The 15,521-nt window shown below is 37.9% G+C and overlaps 1 protein-coding gene across 7 annotated transcripts in view; it reads right to left on the reverse strand.

Annotated features, from left to right (window-relative positions):
* Positions 1 to 15,521, reverse strand: part of HORMAD2 (HORMA domain containing 2) — a 66,321-nt gene that overhangs the window by 30,684 nt on the left and 20,116 nt on the right. For 5 of the 7 annotated variants that reach the window (XR_004974838.1, XR_004974837.1, XM_036353738.1 and 2 more), the window contains exons 3-8: positions 14,349 to 14,490; positions 11,667 to 11,730; positions 10,381 to 10,417; positions 8,389 to 8,409; positions 7,426 to 7,452; positions 2,427 to 2,494 (exon numbers count right to left, since the gene is read on the reverse strand). Coding sequence is in view for 5 of the 7 variants with exons in the window: in XM_036353738.1 (XP_036209631.1) it covers positions 2,427 to 2,494; positions 7,426 to 7,452; positions 8,389 to 8,409; positions 10,381 to 10,417; positions 11,667 to 11,730; positions 14,349 to 14,490 (359 nt within the window). In the remaining 2 variants the exon portion in view is untranslated. The remainder of the gene's footprint in view (positions 1 to 2,426; positions 2,495 to 7,425; positions 7,453 to 8,388; positions 8,410 to 10,380; positions 10,418 to 11,666; positions 11,731 to 14,348; positions 14,491 to 15,521) is intronic. The other 2 variants (XM_036353739.1, XM_036353740.1) reach the window with 2 other exon arrangements.

Genomic DNA, 15,521 nt, shown 5'->3' on the forward strand with positions numbered 1-15,521 from the left:
GAAGTCATTCTTGAATACCTAGCCATGTGTCACCTCGTCAAGGAAGTCTTCCCTGATAATCCCGTACCTCACCCTTGTTTATAGCTGTTTGTATGTCCCCCTCTAGACTATGAATTCTACACCTTTCCTCTCCACAGTACTAAGTTTGGCGCCCAGCTACAGTAAATACACAATAAATATTTGCTGAATTAAGGAATGAATGAACAAGTTGGACAAAATTACTTTCCAATTCTAACGTTTTCTTTTTCCTAAGAATTTTCTTCCCCAATTCGTTTCACATTTGAGTAGTTTCCAGGAAGAAGTATGACTATAATATATTTGCACACTGCCGCTCACATAGTAAGCACTCAATACTGAAAAATAATCCTCAGTAATTGAACTATTAGAGGCAGTGAGAATTCCTAAAACAAACATTGTTAAGTAAATACATTTGTTCCTGTTTCAGTTCTGAATAACCTTCAGTTTTGTCTACCAGGATTTAACCAATCTGAAATAGGTAACCAGAGATAGCCATTTAGCTCATGGGTTTCTTCAGTATACGTCATATTCACATAAAATCATATTCAAGACTCCCCTGCACTCTTTTAAAAGGCAAATTATCTTTACCATGGAAGAGGTGATCGGTAATTTTATATGGTGATTATTTAAACAAATGTCTACCTTTGGTTTCTAGGGAATCAGTAATATGTATTACCGTCTCTCCTTCTTAGTAGCTGAAAGATTTGGCCATTTGTTTTACTGCTCACCTCTTGACATACATGGCTTCATAACAAAAGAAATTTCTCACCCTAGCTGGTATGGCTCAGTGGATAGAGCATTGGCCTGCAGACTGAAGGGTTCTGGGTTTAATTTCCAGTCAAGGGCACATACCTCGATTGCAGGCTCCTCCCCAGCCCAGTACTTGGTCTGGAGGCAACCAATCGATGTTTCTCTCATATGATATTTCTCTCTGCCTCTCCCTCTCCCACTCTCTCTAAAAATCAATGGAAAAATATCCTTGGGTGAGGAGTAAAAAAAAAAAAAAAAGAGAGAGAGAGATTTCTCTGGTTGTCAGTAGTTCATACATTTGAATTTTAGAGGATAAAGGCACCTGTTTTGTGTGAGAGAACATGTATGAAAAGTGCTGAACAATCTGTGAAGTGCTATACAGATGTTAGCTAATGAGGGTTATATTCTCATTCTCATTCCTAGAACTTACTTCCTCTTCACATCCTAGTGCCATCTGTAAGTCTTACAAATGAGAAAATAATTAAGGAAGTGAATCTTGGAGAGACATCCTCAAACTTGCAATAAATTATGAAACAGAGCTAATAGTAGAAAATTGAGAATTAGGCCACATTTCTCTTTAGAGTCATTCCGTTCAGGGAAACTCATCCCCTTGGCATGGAGTCCTCTGTCACGCGTGCTTTTTCCCATCATCCTCCCCCTCCATTTCCATTCCATCTCATCAGCAAATTTTGGCTCTTTCTAAACCCAAAAGCTCCTGGGAAGAAATAAAGAAAATAAACGTGGCTCCTTACTAAAACATCTCCGTCTGCACTAGGACCTTCGGAAGCAAATGCCTTGTCTTTGCTATTTAACCTATTAGTATATCTAAACACTTGGAATTCGAGACCTGCTAGGAAAATACAGTGCTTCCCAGTCTTTTCCATCCTAAGACATACACAGAAAATTATTTTTGTATGACATATTGAGGTAAGCAGATGGCAGTGATTGTGTCTATAAGCAAATCGTTCAGTGGTTCCATCTACCCCAGGTTCAGAGGCAGAGAGGACCAGTATCTTGGCATAGCAATGGAGACACTTTGGTTTAGTGGGAAGATAGAGTCTTTGGAGCTCTTCCGTCAGTACCATGTAGACGGCCTCATTAACATAATTTCTACTGCTGTGCTGTCTACCAACCACCATTGCCTTCGGGGACCACTATCACCACTACCACCACCACCACCAGGTACCATTCACTGAGTGTTTATTATGTGCCAGACATGGTCACAGCTTAATATATGCATTATAACTAATCATCACAACAACCATAGGAAGTAGATACTGTATTATCAACTCCACTGTGCATACTAATATTTAGGGAGGTTGAGTAATTTGTCCAAAGTTATATAACCAGAACAGTCAGAGCTGGGGTTCCAAGCTACAGCCTTCTGCCTTGGGAACTGGAACTCTCAACCACTTAAGCATAACTGCTTTAGAGCCTACTAACACCACCTATGAGAAAAAGAGGGAAGCAGAGGACGCCCCTATTCCCACCAGAAATTTCAACAATTACACGATCCCTCCTTATAGCAGTGCTGGTGTTCTTTGTAGGGTTCCTGGGAGAGTTCGAAAGGAAGCATAAGGCCCATCTGTGGCCTCAAGAGGCTTATGTTTACCCCAATCATATCTATTTCTCGTGTTCATTAAACAATTAGATTCTACCTGTCAAAATCCATAGTGATTCCTTCATCTGTGTATTTGAATTTGAACTGGTATATCTCAGTCACTTTCTAGAAACATCAAAGGAAACAGAGAAATAAATTACTTTAAAAAAGAAATCCTTTGGTAGTTACAAAATAGTCAAGGGGATGTGAAGCACAATATAGGAAATGCAGTCAATAATATTGTAATAACTATGCATGGTACCAGGTGGGGACTGGGAATATCAGGGGGAACACTTTGTAAAGTATATGACTGTCTAACCACTATGCTACACACCTCAAACTAATACAAAATAATATCAAATGAAAACTGTAATTGAAAAATAAATTTAAACAGAAATCCAGAATCTTATCTGATAATAGATAAGAAACATTTTCAGTTCGTATCTACTATACTTCCTACTTACCTGTTTGTTTCACAGCATTACATTATTCAGGAATAATCTTTGCAGATATAGAGATAAGGATTTTTCTCCTGGTTTATTTATTTATTTATTTATTTATTTATTTATTTTTTTAGAGAGTGGAAGGGAGGGGGAGAGACAGAGAGAGAGAAACATTGATGTGAGAGAGACACATCCATTGGTTACCTCTCCCACATGCCCCAACCAGATCCGGGGATTGAGCCTGCAACTGAGGTAAGTGGCCTTGAATGGAATTCAATCCAGGACCCTTCAGTTCGTGCGCTAATGCTCTATCCACTGAGCCAAACTGGCTAGAGCAATTGTTACCATTTTAAAGCTGGAAAAACTAAGGCACAGAGTCAAGTACGTGACCAGCGTAAGTAAATGACAGTGGAACCGGTTGAGAAACCATTTATTCATGTAACAGATATTTACTGAACTTTGTGTCAGGCACTGGAGTTACCGTGGTGAACATGACAGAAAAGGTCCCTGCTTGAGCTGAGTCTTGGGTGACAAGAGGGGACAGCAATACAAAGGCTCTGAAGTAAGAAAGGAAGCCTCTCCCAGGATCAGAGAGGAGGCCAAGTGGCTGGCAATGAGTGAGCAAGGGGGAGAGTACAGGAGATGAGGTGGTAGAGGTTTGGGGGCCTGTCAGTCACAGTGAGGGGTTTAGATTTTATTATAAGTGAACACAAGTCCATTGAAGGGTTTTAAATAAGAGGCTACTGCAGTAATTCAGAGAAGACTAGAATGGCAACAGGAAAACTGGAAAAAATAGAAAAGAAACTAGGATCTATGATTTCAGGTCTTGTTTTTGTTTATCCTGCACTTGAAACTAGGTACTATTGCTATCTTCTCCCCTCATTGTTAAGAAAGCTAGAAATAAAGAAGGGCAAATTTCCTCATGAGAGATATACTCCAATTAAAATATAATAATTGTCTACTAGTTGAAGCAAACATTTGGCCCAGATATACTATAGTGTGTCCACAGAGCTGGAGAAGGTATTAAAGACAGGAAAATGATGTGAGTTTAGGTCAGAACATAAAATACACCCTTCATTTATCTATTTGTTCCGTGGAAATGTGGGAATGAGGCTGTTAGGTTGATCAGAAAAAGTCTCAATGCTCTTGTTACTTTTCTTTATTATATGACTAGTGCCCCGGTGCACAGATTCATGCACATTGGAAGGAAATTAATTAGAAGGTGGCCAGTGAGCGGGACTGGGCGAGACGGGCCAGACACACCCTAGAGCCAACCTCCCGTGACCCCTCCCGACCAGCTGCACCTGGGGTGGTGCCACGGCTCGAAGGGCGTCTGCAGTGTGAGCGCGGTCCCTCTGGTAGGTGGGGTCCCTTGGCCTGGCCTGTGGGGATCGGGCCAAAACTGGCTCTCTGACATCCCCCAAGGGGTCCCGGATTGCGAGAGGGCAGTTCTCGGGTGATGCACCCTGGAATCGGGCTCCCTCCTCTCTGGTTCCAGGGTGCATCACTCAAGAACCGCCACTGCCAAGTCACTGCAGCTCGGCAGCTCCTGCATTGAGCATCTGCCTCCTGGTGGTCAGTGCACATCATAGCTATCGGCTGGATAGTCGAATGGTCTGGTGGTTGTTTAGCCTTTTATATACATAGATTTGCTATCCCATTAATCACAAGTGAACAGGTCCTAGAGAAATTAGCTCATCTGCTTAAACTCGAAGAACACTGATTTTTAATGGAGATAATTTTAAAAGAAAAAAAACATTTTTCTAGCAAGAGTTGAAAAATCCAACCAAGTTCAGAAGGCTACTTTGTGAGTACAGTCAGATCTACGGGTTCCACATCTTCAGATTCAACAAAGCAAGGATCAAAAATATTTAGGCCCTGGCTAGTGGTTAGAGCATCGGCCCGAGCACTAAAGGGTCATGGGTTTGATTCCAATCAAGGGAACGTACCTCAGTTGCAGGTTCGATCCCTGGCCTGAAGGCAACCAATGTGTCTCTCTCACATCGATGTTCCTCTCTCTCTCTTTCTCTATTTCTCTCTCTCCTTCTCCCTCTATCCCTCCCTAAATGGAAAAAAATATCCTTGCATGAAGATTAAAAATAAAAAAAGTTAAAAAAATATTTGGAAAAAAATATGCCACGTGGCTGCTGATGTGCACTCTGTAGTTAGGCCTATGGGGGTTGTATCTGTTCTGAACATGTACAGACTTTTTTCCTTGTCATTATTCCCTAAACAACACAGCATAACAATTATTTACAGAGCACCTCATTGTATTAGGTACTACAGTAATCTACAGATGGCTTAGTCTTCGGGAGGATGTGCGTAGGTTATATGCAAATACCACAGACTTTATATAACAACTTGAGCATCTGCAGATTTTGGCATCCACCGGGGTCCTGGAACCAGTCGCCCGAGATGACCGAGGGAGCGCTGCACAGTAGGAGAGGAGTGTGAGACTGGAGTGCCTGCAGCAACAGCTTCACGTCGGACAGGCCAGTTACATGGCGTCGTTGTCTCTTCGCTGCCGCTGAGTGTAATTGCCCTGTCGCCCAAACAATGCCTATTCCTCCTGCCTGCCCATGTTTCCCAGCCAACTCCAGCTTCGATGCTCTGAGCTGTCTTTCATATTTTAAATTGTACCAAGAACAGATCCTTTATGACCTTTCTATATACAGATTGTTTAGCAAAACTGAGAATATACAACTTTTACTCAGTTGTGCTATCTGTTGTCTGAGATCATTTGAGAATGAAAACATGTGATATTTGATTTGTACCCTCACAATATTCATATAGTAATTCTTTAGGGGTCTATCATGCGTTGAGTTGTATAAATCTTTCCTTAACATAGTTACAGTTTGGCTTACACTTATTAATACCCTCCACGCATTCTGTAGTGTGTGTCTGCAGAAAAGCTACACTACCCCTCTTTACTACTTCACTTTTCTTTTTCTACTTTAGTTACTTTTGTCAGTTCATCTCAAAACGTCAAGTGCACAAGCACAGCAACTTTGTGTGTGGCTCAAACTCTTGTCGGCCTCTGGACTGGGTAAGCGTCCTTTACTTAAGACACTGGTTCTCAGTTGCGTACCGTGACAGACTCTCACAGGTGTGCTGCAAAGTTTAATCCGCAGGTAAAATGTATTTTCACTTCAGGTAAACATTAATATTGGTACTGTTTGTGCCGTTTTGCGCAGTGGAGGATACAGTTCTATGGATATGAGTCAGGAAACATGGCACGATATCAGATAAATGCCAATAATGAAGAGTCTGGAAGCATTCAAATTTTTTTTTTCAGGCTCATAAATGATAGCTCAGAGCTTATATAATAAGCCTTTGTTTCCTAACTCCCTGTTATATACATTGCGTGTAGCAAAGCTCATTTAATAGCTCTCCTCTCTCTGTGAGATTTTTCTGTAGTTAAGCCCAATTTGCTTAGCAGTTCACTACCTCAAAACCACCGGTTTCAGAGTTGAAGTTGTGTGTGCATAAGAAAACATAATAATTTACCGCGCTAGGGAAGTGACCAATTTATTAACAATTTAGCAGGAGGGTTTAGTTTGGGAAACTTCCCATTAGAGCTAGAAGGGGAAAAGCATTTTGAAGTTACACAAGAGACAAAGACCCAGAGGTACTCTGGCATTAAAGAATTGTTGCCCACCTGTATGTACCCGTTTTCTTCCACCTTGTTCAAACACATATTTATGATCTTGCCAAGAAAGGATTTTAAAGACTAAAAATGCTTAACTTAGTCTTGAATGCCACTAATTAGGCTAAACCCATTGGCTTAGAGGAGGAAATGGAAAGCAAAGAAAAGGTAAAGGAACCGGAAGGAAAGATAGGAAGAAAGTAGAGAGAGTGAGAAGAATGAAAGGCCTCTCCCTCCATGTCTATGCCACCGCCAGTTTCCATTCAAAGCAGCACATGTAACTATTACGTGCCCAAGACTATAATATCCCCTTTGGGAGAGAGAAAACAAGACAAGTTTCTTGATCTCAAGAATTCACAATCTGGTTGGGAAGATAAAGTAATCTACATGAATCAACTGAGAGTGTTAAATTGTGGGGTACTGATGAAAAAGGAATTCAGAGAAGGAAGAAATTAGTGTGAACAGAAGAGGCAATGAGGCTTTCATGAAATATTTGGAGGTAAGTTGGCCTTGAGGATGAGTAGAACTCAGTCAGTAGAGGGAAGAAATTTAGAGAAAGAAAGAGGTAAAGCTCTGAAAATCTAGGAATAGGTCAAAAAGGGGAGAATTTAGTTGGGGGAAAAAAGCTTACAATAATGCCATATCTTCCCAAAGGCCACAAACAAAAAGGATTCAGAATCAGTTAAAATAAGCAATAAAATACGGTGTTTATACAAGCAGAGATCCTTAATGTTAACATGTTAGGGAACAGGCTCAGTTCTACTCCACACTTATTTTTCAATGCCCCTAAGTAGTTTTTAAAATCTCAGAATAAAGAATTGGTGAAATTTACAATAAAACACTGAAAGAGCTCACTACAAGTTACTTTGCTCATGTGGCAGCCCAGTAACATAATCTATGGCCCCAATGTAGGTAAACATATTTAAATATAATGTACATATACTACCCATCTCTATGTGTGTTCTTACCTCAGGTTCCTTGGGATTTGGGTAAAGCTGTTTAAGGAAAAATAAACAGCACTTAATTTCTGAAAGATACTAGATTACTCCTCATAGAATACATGTTCTATATCAGGGGTCCTCAAACTATGGCCCGCGGGCCACATGCAAATACAAATATTGTATTTGTTCCCATTTTGTTTTTTTACTTCAAAATAAGATATGTGCAGTGTGCATAGGAATTTGTTCATATTTTTTTTTAAACTATAGTCCGGCCCTCCAACGGTCTGAGGGACAGTGAACTGGCCCCCTGTTTAAAAAGTTTGAGGACCCCTGTTCTATTATGAAGAGTTCAATTTGTGCTATATTGAGTACAGAAATAGATAGATAAATACATAGATAGATAGATAGATAGATAGATAGATAGATAGATATTAAGATACATAGTTCAAGCTAGAGCTAGAATAAGCTCATTTTGTAAATATAACTTTTAGAGTATTCTGTAAACACTTACTATAAGAAAATTGATAACCAGGCATTTATGATTACTGGTTATGATTTGTGACTGAGTTACAAATAAATTCTAAATAATTTTTATGGTTTACAATTTTAAAATAAATAGTATATCTAATACTCTCAATGATATCTCATTTTCTTTATATCTTAATAACATTCACCATGCTATACCCAGAAATAGGTAAAACTTCAGAAAACTCTACAAAACTTCAATCTGTAAACTCAAAAAATAAAATCCTGATAGCCAATAGATGAAGCAGTTGGTAATCCTATATTTTCCCTTGTATTACAATATGCCAAAGAAATAGTTTGTGATATTTTATTAAAACATCCCAAATTCTATTTTTTAAAAATTCCAAAATGTCATAGGACAGATAAAGAAATTCAAGAAAGCAGAGGAAAGTACTGTTTTAATGTTCCACTTGCCAAAAGACAATGAAGTAGAGGCAGAGGCTTGGTCTTTAAATGTATACTTACTGTAAGTATTGCCATGTGTAGCTTCAAGAAAAAAAAATAGTTATTATATTTTATATACTTGCACCTATGTTGCTATTATATTCATTAAAGGCTAATTAAAATATTATTTCAGAGAGGTCCAAAGTTTTGAGTTGAAAAAAATAGTATTCAGAACAAAAGGGACCCTAATTATTTATTCACTCAGTGAGTGCCTATTACATACCCAGCGTTATGATGGGAAGAGGAGGGATTTAAAAAAAAAAAGAAAGAAAGAAAAAGAAAATAATTATCCTTATTCTCTAGTTGTTATATTATAGTTTGGGAGGTAAAAGATATGAAAATAATTTGTTATTACTAAAAATTAAATGTGCCCCAAGTATTTTTTTAAAAAGTGCCTTTTGAAACAAATCAACTAAACTAAAAAGTTTTAAGCCTGACATAAATCTATAAAACCTTTGCTCTCCCTACATCTATATATTACTAAAAACAGATTTTCTCTGCTTGAATATATAGATATACAGATAGAGATATAATAAAGCCTATCATAAAAATTTTAAAACTAGAATACAAATGACAAAATTTAAGGACCACAATTTCATAGCAAATTACTCACCTATTTCACCCAAAGGACTAAAACTTTAGTGACACTGTGTGGCTATTTTGGTTACTGCATACAATTGATTTTAAGACTACACAGTGCAACTCTACTGTATATTAATTATTTAATGAAAAGTTTATTCATTCAAAAATAGACATGGCCTCAGCCCTGGCCAGTGGCTCAGTTGGTTGGAGCATTGTCCCATACACCAAAGGATTGTGGGTTCAGTTCCGGTCAGGGTACATACCTAGGCTGCAGGTTTGATCCCAGTTCTGGGCACTTATGGGAGGCAACTGATCGATGTTTCTCTTTGACATCAATGTCTCTCTCTCTCTCTCCTTCCCTCCCTTCCTCTCTCTCTCCAAAAATCAATATCCTCGGTGAAGATTAAAAAAAAAAAAGACATGACCCGGATCACAGAACTTGCAGACCAGGAGGGAAGAAAATATTAAACAAAAAATATCACACAGATAGGTGTCAATTGTATTATTTGCTATAGAGAAATAGCACAAGATATTTGAGAACAATGTGGGCGGGGGGAAGAGGAGTGTCAGAAAAGGCCTCCCCGGGAAGTAAATATTTGGGCTGAGACCGGAAGGGTACTGGAGTTAGCCAAAAGGGAAGAATATGTAGAAAGGTAAAAGGCACGTGGCATATTCTAGATGTGTGATGTGGCTGGAACACAGTGAGCAATGGTGAGAGTGATGCCCTGCAAAAGCAGATGGAGATTAGATCACACAGGCCTTGTAGATCACATCAAGATTTCTTCAAGAAATAGAAATTGAGAGAGTGAGAAGAAGACACAGATGGAGAAAGGGGAGGAAGCAGTAATAGACATTTCATTTTTATATATTTTGTCTCTTTAGCTAGGACTAGAGCCTCTAATTATTACACCCTGTGTAGCTGTCTTGGGCAGCAAGGAAGATCTGATGCACTTAAAATTTAAGCTGCATTTCTAAAAAATTTGAGCTACAGTACTTATTTTGAGGGAGCAGATTATATATATACACCAAACATAGTTACCAAAATAACCAACACAGAATAAAAACGAATTGTTCAAGTCCATTTTCCCTTTCATATCTGCAAACTGAATCGCACTATTTTGAACATGCTCAGTGTGCTAAATGCCAGATTCTTGTCTCCCCTCTCCCACATCCTGTGGGTCTCTTCCAGTGACTTCAGAGGAAATTCTGTGGTCAAAAGATATGAGTATGTAAAAGAGAAAAATGAGGGTTTCATTTCTAATTGATGTAAATGAGACATCAATGGGACAGCAAAAACTTAAAATAAAAAGAAACTGGTTCATGAATACAAATGTAGGCACTAGTACAACATTAAACACAACAAAATAAAGGCTAATCTTTTTTTTAAGGGATAAAAGATGAGTCTTTGAGTAAATGTTAAAACATTCTTACGTATCCCCTTTCCAAAGCGTCAAAACAACCTTGAATCCTGTCAAGAAATAAATGTTGATGTCAATTTGGACTAGATTCAAAGCCAAAAAAATTCCAAATACAGAAATGATTTATATGTTTTGCTTTGAAGTACATTAAATTGATAATCATTTAGTTACCTTTCCCATTTAATAAATTTTTAAAACTCCCAATACCTTTCAATGTGTTAATAGAACTTTATAAATAATAGGTAAGCAATTTTAGGGTACAGAATTACATCTTATTTTTCATGTTGGTTTCCATACTGTTTAGGACACTGGCATGCTATCACGACTAATCAAAGATTGATTGATATTTTTCTTTCTTTATACAAGTCTATTGAGTTAAAAAATAACACTAAGTCAGTATCTTCAAATTACATTGATTATTACAAATTTGTAGAAAATTATTTTAAAAAGGCAGAAAGAAATTATTTTAAAGAACTGTTACCACAACAACAAAGAGACATTTAGTTTCACTTAATGCAGCATGAACACCGATGGAGTCACACTATGAAATAAATAGCTACACGTGTGGGCTTCCAGTCAGGCTACCCCGATGTGAGCCCCGGGTGTACCACTTGCTACCTATGTGATGTTCAGCAACTGAGCCCCATGAAGTCTGTTTCTTCGTCTGTAACATGGGGATTATAAGATATCTCATCAGAGTGAAGATGCACATTCTTTCATATTTTATCATCTCTAATATCAGGATGCATCTTATAACTGGTGGTGTGTCTTGGTTTCATTAGCAACATCTTTTTTTCTTTCTTACTGGTACATAAATTGTGTAATTTACAAACTACAGCATTTTCTATTCAACTAAACAATTAATACCTACTTCATAAAGTTGTTTTGAGATATAAATAAAATCATGATGTAAAATCTTATGCCCTAGAGCTTGGCCCACCGAAGACTCTCAGTAAACAATACCCATGAATGTTGTACAGTATGATTTCTGTAAATGCTGGCATTTTCCTGTCTTTTTAGTCATAATTTCTGTTTGCCAAAACTAGAAGTTAATTTATTTGCAAAATCCTTGTTGTTGGAACCATCTGCCTACCAAATTGTTTATCACATTTCCTCTAAAATCTCTGGCAGCAAGATAGTGACCCTAAGGGTTTAAATCTAAAATGTGAAATGTGGTCAAAATAAAGTTTGTGAACGTCTTAAAAAAAGAAAGAAATGATGTTACCAAATAAAGTCTTATGGGTAATTTCAGCCATGATAAAAATAATATTCAACTTTTGCAAAATTTCAATTACTTACCATTTAACAATATGCACTGACCCAGGAGAGTTTTCATCTTCTCGGAGGATTTTTAAATTGAGGTCTACAAAAATAGAAACACAGTCTATTTTCATCTACTAAATGACCGTTGGACTAAAATTGTCCATTCTAAATAAAGGTATTTCCTTTAACTATTTTATTTATAAACCTTAGTTTTTATAGCTTATAAAAATATTTGGACTCTCTACTAGTAAATATCTAAAAATAAATCCTATGTTGATAATTAGCTTCGTTCTGATTTTGATTCTAGTTTAGTCTATCCTTACACAATATAGTGAAGGGAGCCGAATATTACTCCCAAATGTGCCACTTTCGCATGTGGATTATTTGAAGCGAATGGCAATCGAGACCCAGTTGACTCGCCCGGCCAGTGTGGCCTAGTGGTTGAGCATCGACCTATGAACCAGGAGATCACGGTTGGATTCCTGGTCAGGGCACGTGCCCAGGTTACGGGCTCAGTCCCCAATAGGGGGTGAGCAGGAGGAAGCGATCAATGCTTCTCTCTCATCATTGATGTTTCAATCTCTCCCTCTCCCTTCCTCTCTGAAATCAATTTAAAAGAAGACTGGTATTTTAAAAAATGGAAGACCCAGCTGACTCAAGGTAAACTTTTACCTTTCCATTAACTGATTAAAAGTATTTAGATAGGGGACCTGGCCCAGAAAGAGAGCTATTACGAGAGATAACATTTTATCTGATAGACTTGCTAATCTGCATTAACAGGGAGAACATCTGATTACCAAACACCTGCTCCTCTTATCGTCCTGTGAACTGCCCTCCTTCTCTTTGAAACTCCCTGGCCCTTATCCCACTGCTTAGCTCGGAAGGGCATATACATCTGAATTGCCTGACTGCCTTTGCTCTCATATTTGTACGGAGCTCCTGTATATACAAAATTAAATGTGTTTTTCTTGTGTTAACCTTATGTCAAATTAATTACTAGACAATTCAAGGAATCTAGAAGGGTAGAAGAAAAAATTTTCATTCCCAACAGTTGCACAAATGAATCGGCTGCAAAATCAATTTGTGTCACTTCTTTGCTTCTGTTAAATTCTAAATAATCAGGTAATATTGAGACCATCTCCATTAACCAATTTAAAACATACACTTCAATCTCAAGTCACTTCTTTTTCTTTCTCTTTTTTAAAATTTATTTTGTATTTATTTTTTCTTCTTCTTTGGGGTTTGTACTTTCTTATGACATAGAGAGGACAGAAAATTGTATTAAAAATCTTTAGTTCACATAAGTCCAAAATCAATCACTGATTCATGTATGACTTTGAATAAGTCACTTCACCTTTTCATATTGTTTTCTTATTCTAAAAATTATGTCACTTCTATCTCTACTGAGGAATATTAAAATTATTCCATGTTGTTAAAACATTTAAAAATTGCAAAGCTCTCCATATTTATTTGCTTTTTTCTTTCTTATTTTGAGCGTATGTTTATTAAAGCTGGGGACGGTCTAACAAGGAAGGACTTAGGATAGAGCAGCGGCAGGAGAGAGCGGAGGGGTGGCTTTGGCTCTCTGGAAATGTTATCGAAATGAGCGGCTGTTAGCTCGCTGGAAAGTCGGAGAAAAGGGGCCTCGGCGACAGGGTCAGGGGGTCAGCTGGCATGAGCTGCTACCGCCTGCTGCTCCCCTGGTTGCAAGTCTCATGGAGACCCTTAGAGTTCAGGAGAGAAAAGTTAGGATGCAGGCCTGAGGGGGAAGAAAGGTCTTCCTCCCAAGAGGAAGACCGCACCTATTTATTTTTCAAATGATAGTTCCTACTTTAGTAACACATCAGCAAGGTTTTCTGAATGGTTATCATAATCCAGCTTTTTAAACAAATAATAAGATTTTGATAAATTGAGGAGGCCGGGGTACATTTTCTAAAAATTCAACAGAAGAAAAGGAGCCTCAAACAGCTTGTAATGTAAGAAAAGGAGATCGTAAGTTTGAGGACACCAGAAATAAAAAGGCCCTGGCCAGGTAGCTCATTTGGTTAGAGCGTCATCCCAATATGCCAAGGTTGTGGGTTGGATCAGGGCACATACAAGTATCAACCAATGAATGCATAATTAAATGGAACAAATCAATGTTTCTCTTTCTCCCTTCTTCTCTCGCAAATCAAATTTTAAAAATACAAATAAAAAAGAAACAAGAGGAAGGCAAGTTGAAGGCCTGGCATTGAGAAAGGACCAAAGCTGATTAGAATAATAATTGTTTAAATATACATGCTAATCAACAAATGGGTTTGGCATGAATATGCATTTTTACAGCATATTTACATATATGTTACCAGGAAGAAGAGTTTTCACCTGGCTCTCAATGCCAAAGTACAATTCAAAGAACAAATTTAATTGGATGCAAATCCATAGCATCCAAATAGATTTTGATTTGGCTGCTGCTTTTATAGGTCTAGTTTAGATTTACTGGGCTTATCCGTATAGATTTCTTTTCTCCTTAGTCTGTCATTTGGTATCTGGCCAGGAACTAATAGTTCCTATAAGTAAAACCACTAAACATAGTCAAATTAAAATGGAAAATTAATTAGCAAATTGTTCTTATGGCCTGTGACTTGGACTCAGCACACTCTGTGAGAAATTAAAGCTTTACTCCTGCCAAACAGAGAAAAGGAATATAATAGCCAAAGTAACCATTTAGTTCAACTTTACCTTCCAAATGGCGGTTTCCATAAGAGCTTTCTGGAAACAGGCCCCTTAAATATGTTATACATGAGACAGAAGTAGCAAAAAGTTTCTTCACCATTGTCAGTGACTCTTCCTGATCACAAATTTGGAATGGGAAAACTGGTCTCTGGAAAAAAACGATGAAAAAGATTAGTATTCACCCTGGCCTGTGTGCGCAGTGGTTAAAGCATCAGCCCGAGCACTGAAGGATCGGGGTTCAATTCCTGGTCAAGGGCACGAACCTGATTTGCAGGAGGCAACTGGTCAATGATCCTTCTGTGCTTGGGCAGACACTCTACCCACTTAGCAACACAGCCAGGGCTGAAATTATTACTCTTGCATGTATAACAACAACTTTGGGGAGAAATTGAAATGGGTTGTAAAAGCGAGGCTAAGGAATTTATGCTTTATTTTGTAATCAATGGAAAGTCAGCAAATTTGATCTGGTGAGTGAGTAAAATAATTGTTTGAAGAATATTAAGCTATAGTAGAAGTAAGCAATACTGAAGCTCAAGGAGAATTAGGTGTATATGAGGTGTGAATGTGCATTTTGTGTATTTTGATCTTTGTATCCATGAATCCTGAAAAGTTAAGGTTCTTTTGGGTAATTGTGTAATAGCTGGCATCGCATGCATATAGAGTAACTTATTGAAAACATGCCAAAAGTTAAAAGGCAATACTTGAGTAACAATAATTTGTAAAAATAAATAACCTGAAAGTATCACGATGTTTACTTTAAATATAGAATGTAAAAACACATCTGTAGTAACGAAGATCAATGGTTAGAAAAGGTTTCCAGAGTACTGTCACTCTCTATTCTCTAGGGACATTTTTCTCAGCTCAGCTGGTCTAGTACTTTAAGGGCTATCATTGTCTTTTTTATTTTATATTTTATTATTTTTTTAAAATATATTTTATTGATTTTTTACAGAGAGGAAGGGAGAGGGATAGAGAGTTAGAAACATCCATGAGAGAGAAACATCCATCAGCTGCCTCCTGCACAGCCCCTACTGGGGATGTGCCCGCAACCAAGGTACATGCCCTTGACCGGAATCGAACCTGGGACCCTTCAGTCCGCAGGCCGACGCTCTATCCACTGAGCCAAACTGGTCAGGGCTGTCTTTTTTAATGTTTTTGTTTTAATTTTCTCCCATCACC

This window comes from Myotis myotis, unplaced genomic scaffold (genome assembly GCF_014108235.1).
Source record: "Myotis myotis isolate mMyoMyo1 unplaced genomic scaffold, mMyoMyo1.p scaffold_m19_p_20, whole genome shotgun sequence".
Classification (NCBI taxonomy): Eukaryota; Metazoa; Chordata; class Mammalia; order Chiroptera; family Vespertilionidae; genus Myotis; species Myotis myotis.